General features: G+C 34.8%; 1 protein-coding gene across 2 annotated transcripts; it reads left to right on the forward strand.

Moving 5' to 3' along the window:
• Positions 1-40: 40 nt before the first annotated feature.
• Positions 41-11,230, forward strand: LOC146456645 (crk-like protein). 2 transcript variants are annotated; one of them, XR_014858807.1, is made up of 9 exons: positions 41-313; positions 384-503; positions 3,017-3,158; positions 5,406-5,444; positions 6,243-6,371; positions 6,865-7,029; positions 8,138-8,218; positions 8,346-8,968; positions 9,066-11,230. XR_014858807.1 is itself a non-coding variant. In XM_085093047.1 (8 exons), exons 1-8 carry the CDS (start codon positions 285-287, stop codon positions 8,478-8,480), a joined length of 840 nt encoding a protein of 279 aa, XP_084949173.1. In that variant the 5' UTR covers positions 41-284; the 3' UTR covers positions 8,481-11,230. The 2 variants fall into 2 exon arrangements, 1 of the variants encoding a protein (XP_084949173.1); XM_085093047.1 differs by having other exon boundaries at positions 8,346-11,230.
• The last annotated feature ends 1,297 nt before the right edge of the window (positions 11,231-12,527 follow it).

A 12,527-nucleotide genomic window follows, 5' to 3' on the forward strand; every position in this document is an offset into this window, starting at 1 on the left:
TTCCCTTCATCGCAAGCCCTCCCCTTTTCGCTCACGGAGTGTTTCCGGATTTCGTGTAACTTCGACTTGATCAGCATTATTCAACTTGACTTTTTGATCGTTGTTTACTGCGGCTGTTTCAATGCGACAGGCCAAATAACAACTGAACAGCAATATTTTGTGTAGAAGAATATGCACCTGGGATTTGTGTGTGACGGTGATGTTTTAGCTTAAAAGTTGCTTGAAGAAGAACCTTGCAAATTGTGTCCTGTTTGAACGATCGATTGTTGTGTGCTGTGATCAACATGAGTCGCTCAAACCACCATCAACTCAGGTAAGCAGTGACTGCTTTCAATCCAAATGTGACTACTGTAGCTAATGTGTTATTTTCTCTGTTGTTGTAGTTGTTATTTTGGCTGTATAACGCGAGAGAGGTCGGAATTATATTTGTCTGCAAGAAAGCCTGGTACTTATCTTATTCGCGATAGCAGATCGATTCCTGGCGATTTTGTTCTTTCTGTAAGGTAAGATCGCAGTGTTTTTGCAGTAGCCATAGCCGAGTTAGTTTCCTTGTTTTAGTTGAAATGATTTTAAATTCTGATCGGTATGCAAGTCACTTAAGTAATGGCCAAATATATGCTACTAACATATGAGCTGGTATATTTCATATTCATTTTACGGAAGCTTCGTTTCAATCGAACAAAAATCCCTCGCACTGTTATCATGTTATTTTGTAATAGTATCAGCAAGATCATATTTTTTAATCATTTATTATAGGTTCATTTGTCTCAAATTCTTGTACTCCAAAATGAGAAGGCATTTTGGCAGCACACGTTGCTAAAATGGCATCTTGATCATGTCATTGCTTTGCTATGTAAAACTACAGCCGTTTGGCTTCCGTCAAAGTTTGTCAAATGAACGGGCAGAGAACTTGTTAAACAATCCAGTATTGATCGTGAATTGATGCTTATTAAGGGAAGAATTGAAACGTTAACCAGACAATTTGTGAGTAACAAAGTTATAAGAAGTAGACGTTGTGTATGAATTAAGAAAGTGACATGACGTGAGCTAATGGGAAGTTGATCATGAAAGTACAAGTTTATTAATAAAAAAACGTTATGACTCACTGCATTGTTCATGTCAAATCAGTTGAGCACGTTTTATTTACAAAGTATCATCTTTTATAAACTAAGAAAAATATCATTTTATGTTGGAAACTTGAGAAGTGACTACCGACCAGAATTCATGTAATTATCTGAAGGCATACATGTAAGTTAGAAAGAGGAAGTAATCTGGTGTGATTGATTAATATGCTGTTTTCATAGAAATATTTGTTATAACCTTTTCCAGTGTCATTTAAATGATATGCCATTTTTATTTTGGATACATGATATACATAAACAAAGACATACACAGCTGGAACACTCACCAAAGTATATATATATATAAATATATTGTTACTCAGATTCACAAATTATTATACAAATGATAGACATATAAAATCATGTGACTGACTAGTATTAGACAGTATACTCTATTTGATTCATTATCACTTGAATGTCCAGTTCTATCTAACATAGAAAACAAGCAAGCCAAGTTGATTCCAGGTCTAATGTTTTCATTCAATTGCATCAAATTGTTAGAGTTAAATTAATCACAACTATAACAAAATGGCTATCAGCAGCCATAATTTGAGCTTGAATTATTAATAACAGATTGTGTTGGCATTTCAATTTTGATTAGTAACTAGATGGTATGTGCTCTTTGCTGTCCAGTTGGTCAGTTTAATACTTGAATCGCTTCTTTTTCACATTGCTCAGCAGAGATATCAAAAGTAGCCACACTTGCTAACAGTGAAAATCACCCTCACTTTGTTATCTTGGCTGGCTACTCTATGCCGTAATTCTTTGCATATTATCGCATTTCTTTCTATCATTGGCCAACCAGTTATTTTCAAAAGGCAACCATCCACTTACAAATTTTCTGATTAGTGTGGAATCTCACAAATAAAACTATTGTTGGTAATGTTATGGACATGATTAATAATTATTACTAGCAACGTGACTATGTTTTGTCTTCACAGTCTGTGACCATACTTACAATGTAAGAAATTAGACCCCCAGAATTTTGTCTACAGTTTATATGTATTTATTATTCAACATATTGTGACACTGCTCAGATGGGTTATTGGTGCACTCAGTATTTGTTGTCCATAGTCAACAGATATCCTGCAATATACGTAATTTTGTTTGTCTGGGAGAAAAGTGGCAAAATAAAGATGGTCTCCAGCTTTTCCGTAATAAAACTGTGCTGAATAATAAACATTTTAAAAGAAAAATTAACGAAAAAAATGTTACATGACGTTTTGATGACTTCATGTCATCATTATCAAATGCTGTAAAGATTTAAAATAAGTGGCATATATATATACCAACCTATGCATATGATATTAGAATTTTAGCATACCCCAGCGACCGACTATTGCGTAACGTGCAATCTGATTGGCTACACAGGTGCCATCTATCGATCTATAGACGGCAGTTTGTCAGAGTGCGCGTGATTTAGCATGCATCATTGCACAAATATATTAAAATTTATGAAATAAAAAGATTTTTTTGCTTCATAGATTTATCACTGAGGTATGCTAAAACAATTAGACGGCTCGCTCTCAGTTTCTATCACCTTTGATAGTTGGCTTGGGGCTTCGCCCCTCGCCAACTATCAGCCGATAGAAACCTCGAGCTCGCCGTCTAATTGTTAAATAAAGGAAATAAAGGGAGATGTAAAGAATCGACCATAAGAGGACACAGAAAAATTCGGAGCCCCAGATGGGATTCAAAGCCACGGAGGGTCGTGGGTTCGAATCCCATCTGGGGCTCAGATTTTTTTCTGTGTCCTCTTATGGTCGATTCTTTACATTCCCTTTATTTCCTTTATATATATATACAGATATATATATATATATATATATATATATATATACTTTTGTAGACTCATTGGTTTAAGGGGGTTTAATCATTTTATGTTTATGTTTCAGTGAAAATAGCAAAGTAAGTCACTACATCATCAACAACAAAGGAAATCATTACCAGATAGGAGAAAACACATTTGCTGACCTACCTGGCATCATAGAATTTTATAAAAAGCACTTCTTGGATTCTACAAACTTATTAGAACCGGTAAGGAAAACAGTTTGTTTCATTTATTGATACAAAGAAGTTATATGGCACTCCGCTCTTTTGCTTTGTCAGCAAAAAAAAAAAAAGAATAAATTACTTTTATTATAATAATAATAATAATAATAATAATAATAATCATCATCATCATCATCATCATCATCATCATCATCATCATAATCAATTTTATTCAAATCTCAGTATAAAACTTCATGTATAAGTAAATAAAGGCATGCTTATAGATAATTTAACTAAATTATAGTGCGACATGCATATGTAAATTTAAACATTTTTGGATAAAAGTCTGAAACCATCACAACAAGTATATCAAACCCGATGGCTTCCTTTCAAAATTCATTTAAAAATTTCTAGCAGACTGCATCTATAAAATATTTTGAGTTGAAATCGCTGATATTGTGACATTGTTACAGAAACTTAAGAGTTTAAAGAGAGAAAATAATAATAATAATAATAATAAACATTTATAATGCTCTAATTCTAGTCTATGAGTATAATCAAAAGTGCATTACAGCTAAAATCGAAGTAAAAATACAGAGGCACTACATACTTTAGCAACAATATTTAAAAAACAAAAACTCCATTCAAAAAACAAAAATGCAGAAGAACAACCATAAAAGCTTAAATTTAACTTTTATGACCACTTTGGTGCCTTTCATGCCACACATGACAAGGAACCCTAAGTAATTATTATTAACCCTTGTTCTATCTACGTTTGTGCGAATTGTTTGTGTGCATCCAGGGTGCAAAGAAAGTCAGCTTTACAGCTTGCCCTTCGGGCAAAGCTGTGGCTGGCATGTACTAGCCCGAAAGTCATTTTAACTAGCCTGAAAAAAAAAAATTCACATAAAGGTTTCAAAGGAAAAAAAATGTTTCATTTTTGTAATTTACATCTGTTAATTTATGCGAAAGCAATAGGACGTGATCGATAAATTTTCATCAACTGTAAAACATACCGTGTAGAATTTATTGAAACGCAGGTGTCAATGCAAAAACCATAAATGCAACTGAATAACTTTCTCACCGCAGTACAGGATGAAAACATTTTTGGTACGTTCATTGAATGATGAAGCATAATACAGACAACTAGCTTTCTCTGAAATAATTCTTATTTAGCAAGGGTTAGTCATACATGTATTTCAAATTATTTTTGCTTGAATTGCGTTGACTAGACTACAAAGGAAACATTTCAGGCATTATGTCGGGCATGAAATGTACATTTAAAGCAACACTTTTTCAAAAAGATTTCCTTTTGTGAGATCAGCTTGAAAAACGGCTTTTGGTTCACAGTAATTTTGTAATTTTAATTCCCAAAAAAGCTTCACTTGCCCGTCGGGCAAGTGATGGTCAGAATCCACCAGCCCGATTGTAAAATTCACTAGCCCCGGGCAATCTTACACGACTTTCTTTGCACGCTGGCATCTTACTGCAAATTCCACTCCATGTCGTATCTTGAGTGTACATGCCAAAAGTAGAGTAATGTAAAAACTTAATGGTTAGTAGCCCTTGCATTTTAACTTTAATACCTGTAATTAACTCTCTTGCAAGGGTGGGACTAATTGAAGTTGAAAACTTGTCTTAAGTGATTTATTATTCTTTTTCTTTTTTTTTTTCTCAAAGTCACTGTGGTCAGTGTTTGTTTCCACATACTTACATGTAATAGGACATTTTCACTATGGCGTCATTTGACTATAATTACCAGAATCCTTCAGTTTTTTTTGTTTTTTCATGCTAATTAGAGCTATTGTTCTTTGCTCTCCACTGGGATTACAAAATTTGAATTTGAAAAGGAAAACAAAATGAATTCTGGTAGTTGTAGTCAAATGACGCCGTCATGAAAATGGCCTATTATCTTGGACCCAAGGTTGTTCAAATTTTTTTTATGATGTGGTCAAAGAATGTGTGGAAACATATTCTCCATCCAATTCCCTGACAATAAAAACAGGTACAAAAATAACACAAAAAGCCCTTGCACAAAATAAAAGTGAAAACAAAAAATAGCAGCAAATTTGGTAGACTGACCATTGTAGTCAGCGTGATTCGAATTTCTTGCTCAATACCCAAGCCTCTGTCATACTGTCAAAATTGTATTTACTAGTTAATTTTTGACCTAGTAATAATTTATTGTTTGCTCTTTTGGATAAAAACAGGCTAACAAGCTGTTTAGGTCACAAACTCAGTGACTTTTTTTTTTGTAGTGTGAATACTTAAGATTACTTTTATGTGTTGTAGATATTTAAAGTACAAGCTCAGTATCCATTTGCAGCAAAGGTAAGGATAAAATATTGTACTGGAAATAGAATAAATTAATTACATTTTTTTTTTATATGGAGTCTTTCAATGTACACATTAAATTATCATTAGCTGATATATTCCAGTATGAGTTTGGACAGAGTTTAGCAACAGTGCATGTCATCATGGTTTGGTTATATCTGTGACTGAAACATTACTTGGTGTTGTGACATTACCTTCCATAGGTAATTCTAATTCTTTATCAAGTGGCCATGGTTTAGTGTCCACCAATGTACCACAGCTATACATTGTACATGTCAGCTGTTTACAACATTTATTTTAGCTGGTGACATGGTAATCTTCTGACTGATAAAAGATTTTGAGCAAATGATTTTGATTATGGTAAGCAACTCCATCTTCAAGAAATTAATTTCATTCTGGAACTTTTTTTGTGAACAGAGCAAAATTACCCACCCTTCTGAGTTTATTTGGTCCAAAGATCTCCTGTTTTGCAAAAAAGGTGTAAAGAAATGTTGTAAATAGTTGTAATGAAGAGATTCTTAACCTTGGCTTCAATTTCTTGCCTTCCAATTCAAGATGGCATTATATACCATGATAAGATCTATGAGCCCTGCCACAAATACTCCCCCCCCCACCCCGCCGCTTAAATCCGGCATACAAATGCTAACGTTCTTTTGATTAAGCCCTGCTTAATAGAACACCAAGAACTGTTAGTGTAAGCTTAGCTGTTTTATATACCTGTAATAATAATCATAATTATACAAATTATTTTATACTCCAGATTAAAACATTTCATAATTACTTGTGATTCTACAGGATGCTGAAGACCTCAGCTTCAAAAAAAATGATATCTTAGTTGTTGTGGAACAACCCGAAGAACATTGGTGGACTGCCATGGATGAACAGGGCAACAAAGGTCTTATACCAGAACCATACGTGAAAAAGGTGCATAAGTACTTCTTCTGGAATGGGTGGGAATCTACAGGGTTGTAATGGTTGGGAATTTCACGGAATCTTGTATAATTATTTCTGGTTAATTTTTTTTTTTTTTTTTTTTGGTTTAAAATTTTTCAAACCAGTTAATTTTTATTTGCCTTGGTGCAATATTCATTACCATAATCTGAGACAAAGGAAAATAAAAATCAAATTGGTTTGAATATTTTTAAAGCAAAAAAAGAATTGAACTAGGACATATGCTTCAAGTTAGGGAAAACTCAAAGTTCCATCCTGTCTAGAGCTAGGTTTGATGTCCATTGTGTCGAAAATACCTCTTGATGATTTGAATAACTTTAATTTGTGGCCACACAGCCAAAGGATTCATGATATTATAACAATGACACGAAATGTGCTTAATGCCGTTGAATGTTTGAAGTGTTATTAATTTTCTCAATGTGTTGGTTGAATCCTAATAATATTATTGCCCTCCTATTTTCTGTAGGTTGTGGATCTTCAGCAAGCACCGGTGGCGGCTCAGTCGCCTTCATCACAGCAATTGGCAATTGACTCAAGAAGGTCAATGCCTCCACCAGCAACTTCTCCTTCTGACAATATGAATTCAAGAAGAACGTCAGTCCCACCTAATGTGAGACCACACCCAGGAGCGGTAAGATTTGGCGTTTCAGCCATTTTGATTTTTCTCTAATTTCAGTCTTTCTTGTCTTTCTGTTAGGTCTCTTTCCCCGGCCATTTCCTTGAACTCAGTGTTTATCATTGACATCTTTTGCTCGTAGTGTTTACCCAGAAAATGCCCTTCAATACTACAGTTGAACCTCTCCACAACAGCCACCTTGGGGACAGAAGAAAGTGGCCGTTATGGAGAGGTGGGGGTGTAATATGACACCTTTTTTTTCGGGAAGTACAACATGTTTATTGTGGCAAGTTCATGCTTACTGTACTGACAATCCAATCTTAAATAATATATATAGAAAAAAAAACAATAAAACGTAAATAATGTTTTGAATCAAAATGTTAACCGGAAAGACAAAACGAGGTTCGCAACATTCGCTATATTATTGTAGACAATTTATGCTTACTGCAGCATATAAATGGCACACAATTAAATTTTGTATGTCATTAAAATGGATACAGAAACGTAATTTTCCAAAGACAAATGTGGAATACTGCATCAGTTTATAGAAAAAGGTTTTTACACATGAAGAAGAACTGTATACTGGCCGTTGTCGAGAGGTTATTTTGGCAGTTGGGGACGCGCTTTAGTGGCCGTTGCCGTTGCCGTTGTAGAGAGGTTTAAACAAGAGCTAATGTATGGACTGTCCGCCGGGACAAAAAAAAGTGGCCTTTATAAAGAGGTGGCCGTTGTGGAGAGGTGGCCGTTAGTGGAGGTTCGACTGTAATTAGATGTTTTTCAATTTGTAAAGCAGCACTTACATAAGAGTGGATTTTTCAGGGTGGCACTTTTTAAAAACTCATTAATGACAAAAATTTTTTAATAAAACATATTAATTGCTATTTTCTTACGATAACAGAAAAATAACAAAATTAAAAAGATCAACCTAAAATGTCAATGTGAATATGTGGTTTTATCAACAGAGTTGATGAGGTTATTGATCACCGTAAAGAGATTCGCGTGCTGTCATACCGAGCGTCAGCCCTCCGTTAGCGCGAATATGATGAAAGGCTAACACTCTAAACATCACTCAAATCTCTTGCGTCTGGCGTGCTATTTCTGATTTTTATTTCTATTTTTGCAGGTTAATAATTCTTCTTCAGATCTGTATGTTGCAGTACGAAAACATGTTTTACCTTATGATGAGTCAAAGCTTTCTTTTGAGGTAAATTTGAACTGTTGTGTAAATGCGCCTTGATATTCTAGCAAATTCCCAACCAGTTGTTTAACTAGTACAAAATCTGATGCATTCCTAATGCTTTTCTTTTCTTTTTTTATTGTTTTTTCAACAGAAAGGTGACATCATCAAAGTTCTTAAGAAAAATGATAATGGAATCTGGTTTGGCCAGAACGGAGACAGAACAGGATATTTTCAGTTTACTTATGTACAAGCTGCATCATCTGAAAGTGACATAGATGGTCACTAGGTTGACACAGCGAAATGTAACTACCTTTTAAGTTAGAAATAACCCATAGCTATAACTTTTCATTGTCGATCAACTGTCAGTGAACCACCTTAGGCTTTATTCATAACAGAATGGCTTCTTGGTGTTAGTGTTGAGCTTAGCAACATTTTCCAAGAAGGCAGTGTTATTGCTTAGGATAGTATTGTCAATTTGATCACTTAAAAGTTGAACATTTTAGTGTAAAAAGCAGTCTGGCTATGGCAAAATAATGATGAATATTAAGAGTATTTGTAAGGAGGGAGGCAAGCGGTTACTGAGAGTATTGTGATTTAATGGTCTTGACAAGTACAGGTCATTATTTTAGGTAACTCTTTAAACTACAAAGTTGAAGTGAAAGCTCTGAATCAAGGTCAGAAATAAGCAACTTGCTGAAAGAGAAAATGAACAAAATGCCTTCAAGCCACGACAGTAGGGTGTTAATGGCCAGCTGGATGAGTTTGAAGTAATATGTCAAACATCAGGAATAGTGTTTCATCTTATTTCCAAACACCGAGAAATGCGTGTGCCTCATTTTTATTAAGCAACTTCGAGGTGTTTGGAAATAAGATGAAACACTCTTTTAGAGTGTTTGATATAGCTTCTCAAACCATCAATAATTCTTGGAGAAATTCAAAGCAAATGCTCTTCAGATGTTATGATAATCAAGATCACAGTTCCAAACCTCCTTCACTGTAGTGATGTTCTTTGTTTTCTCTTCATGAATTAGTAATACATAGGAATTAGTAATGAGTTTGAAAAGTAATTTTTCAAACACAAGAAGGTGTGTTTCATCAGATATCCAAATACTGAGAAGTAGGTTGGAAAAAAGAGGTGCAGCCGAGTTTTTTTAAACGACTTCAAGGCGTTTGGATATCTGATGAAACACACTTTCGAGTGTTTGATATGGCTTCTCAAATGATCAATAATTCTTGGAGAAATTCAAGGCTAAAGTTGACAAAAAAGTTGGAACAGTTATCAAAACCATGTCACAGTCGTAATTTTCTTTGTTTTCTCTATGACTAAGTAATGGTTTTAGAAATACACATCTATAGTATGTAGTGACCTGATTTCTTTGGACCTGGCATAATTATGTTCAAACCAATGTACACAAGAAGCAATACTAATCAAGTTTTGTCATGACAAAATCTCAAGAATTGACAATTAGGGCACTGCCTTTAAGCTTGGCAACATCAAGTTTAGGTATTTGTATTTCTCTAATAATTACGACTTCTTTTATTTTGCTATCTTCAGTTGTTGTAAAAAAAACTGGTCAGAATTTTGATATTGTCAAAATAAAAAAGGCAATAGTAATAATAATAATAATTATTATTATGGTAAGAGTTATTATAAGATGATTAGCAAACAATTCGTCATAAGCATGTCACCGTTGCCGATGTGTGATTTGTAACATTTTTTTAGTGTAATAATATTATTGCAAAGGCTTCTTTGCTACACTTGGATATTTGTCCCTGGTTTCCTATTTTTTATATTAAAAAAAAATTAGGAAAACATTGAACTTGTACATGTTTGTAAAAGAAGACCTTTATTGTGTGTAGTGATTATTGAATGACAATGTCTTTCAGCGTCTTTTCTAAGAAAACTAAGGAACCCAAAGCTCAGAGGTTAGGAACTCGCGTGCTTATTTCTTGAAAGTCCTGATAACTTTTCGTGCTTGTCAAGTAGTTTTTTGAAATGAGTTATTGATTTGTGGAAATTGTTAGTTCATAGTCTCCCAGCGATTATTAGGTGTTTGGAAATTAGCTTTCAGAATAAATGACAGTTGCCTGTTGACGCTGTTTAGAAGTATTTCAAATGTGACAATTGCCTTTGGTCCTGGTATATGTAAGTTATCTAGACTTTGGAGAGATGTGTGTCAGATTGTGAACAGTTAGATTTTTGAGCAAAAAGATTAGGCAGCTCTTGTCTTTTGTCAAAATGTAATCTGCAGCAACTTTGGCCACTGTAGGTGGAGTTTCTTCAGAGTTTTAGTTGAAAAAAAGCTATTAATAGAAATTCCTTGAATTTTTTTTCTCAATTAACTTTTGGTTCCATCCGTAAAATTGTCTTCTTGTATCTACAGTCAAGTGTACAGTACAGTTAAGAAGATCGGCATGAGCCCTGAACAGTAAACCAAATTCTAAACGCAAAATAACCGTACCTTGTAAAGCAGTGCTTTTAACAAAACTAGGATTTTTTACTTAATAAATTCACGATTGCGCTCTTCAAGGCAGAAGGCATAGCTGCTTGTTATAGTTTTCTTGGCAATTTGGAATAAAATACAGGTAGCATTGACTGAAACTTTTACCAGTGAGTTCCTCTTTCATGTTGGCAACGCTGACACAAAAGATCTAACCTGGGCTGTAGGGTAGGGGGAGGGAGGGAGAGGGGGGGGGAAAGGGGGGCTTAGGAAGGCCTGCTACTCGGTCCTCAAAAAGATTACAAAAGATCCAAAAGTGGTCATGTTTCTACTTTATACAACATATTGTGTGTTAAATTATCCATGCTCTTTTATTGTTTTATTTTAACCCTTAACAATTATTAATAATACTTTCTCTCAACTTTGTTAAAGAAAACCTTCCTTTTGTAATAGATTTTTTGATTTTCATCGTAGCGTAGATTATTAAGATATTTTTGTACAAAAAAGGAAAAAACTGACCTCAGTGAGATGTTTAGTCTGTTGATAAAAGTTGTCAAGAAAGCAGTTGTCAAAATAAATCAGCCCAATGTTTGTATTTGCTTGTTTTGTGATATTTTCACACAAGTGAGGAAAGAGCTAAGCAAACTGCCTTGTAAGGCATCGCGAGGCAATCAGCTCAGCTGTTTCCTCAAGTGTGCGGTTGAGTTTTCTTGAGAATTTCGCCTCGCGAAATCTCAAATATCAAACACGACAGATATTTTCCTCTCGAAAACTCAACCGCACACGTGATGAAACAGCTGAGCTAATCGCCTTGCGAAGCCGAGTTTGCTGAGCTCTTTCCTCAAGTGTGCGACAGGCTTAATAATAAGGAAAATGATACTCTGATACACTGAAGCCGCACTAACGGATTTTCCGAAAAAAGAATATTCCTCAAAGCACGTCATGTCCAAAACCTATTGGGAATTTGTTGGGATTGGAATTAGTGTAAAAAGATTTAAAAACAGACCTCCGAAATGGCGGTAACAGATTTGAATGAGTTAAATTGAACTGAATGAAAAACTGATATCAGCACTGGAAAGAGCACCTTTACTTTCGTAACCTTGCAAAGTTTCAGCATATTAGGTGTTATATCAGCTGAGGAAATGTAAGATGAAATTTGACAAATTTACAGACGTTTGTATTACTGGGGGTATACGTCATACCCCCAGTCATACAAACGCCTGTAAATTTTTCATTTTTTCAACTTACATTTTCTCAGCCGCTATCACACCTGATAAGCTAAAACTTTGCAACGTTACTAAAGTAAAAGTGCTCTTTCTAGTGCTGGTATACGTTTTTAATTTTAATTTATTTGAATTTTCGGCCGCCAATTTGGAAAACGGTCTAAGTAACAGTGGAAGGTTAGCATTAATCATAATTTTCGGTTCGTAAGCTACCTCTAATATTAAAGAGAGCTGTCTTAGTGGGTTGTCACTAACAGAAGTGTCCCAGTCACAAGCTTTAGATCATCAAATGGGAAATTTTTCTTAGCGAACGTCTCCATCTAACAACCACCTTCACAAAATCTTGTTCCAATCAGGAGCAAACCCTCTTTTTACGCGTCTCAATTGTCACGTAAGCTGTTACGTGCTCTTGGGTGTGTATTTTGCAAAAAGAAAAAGCTAAAAACCTGTTGGTCTCAAAAACTGGGGACTGTTTTTAGTGCAGCCACCTCAGTGCCGGCCCTAGAACAGCACAGATGAATAAACGGTTCCCTGGGAGTCGTTTCTCGAAAGCCCCCGGGGACGAAAAGTTTCTTGGTGGGAAATGCTTCTCAGCCCAACAGAAGTCAAGTTTTATAAGTTTTGTGACGCTAAATTTTAAAATCTTTATAATTCTATGAAAACATTGGC

The sequence above is a fragment of the Pavona decussata genome, unplaced genomic scaffold (genome assembly GCF_977016875.1).
Source record: "Pavona decussata unplaced genomic scaffold, jaPavDecu1.1 SCAFFOLD_254, whole genome shotgun sequence".
NCBI lineage: Eukaryota > Metazoa > Cnidaria > Anthozoa > Scleractinia > Agariciidae > Pavona > Pavona decussata.

Coding starts and splice junctions, on each gene's coding strand:
- LOC146456645 (XM_085093047.1), top strand. CDS start 285: ATGAGTCGCTCAAACCACCATCAACTCAG. Junction 504..3,016: donor GATTTTGTTCTTTCTGTAAG/GTAAGATCGCAG, acceptor TTTATGTTTCAG/TGAAAATAGCAAAGTAAGTC. Junction 6,372..6,864: donor CAGAACCATACGTGAAAAAG/GTGCATAAGTAC, acceptor TATTTTCTGTAG/GTTGTGGATCTTCAGCAAGC.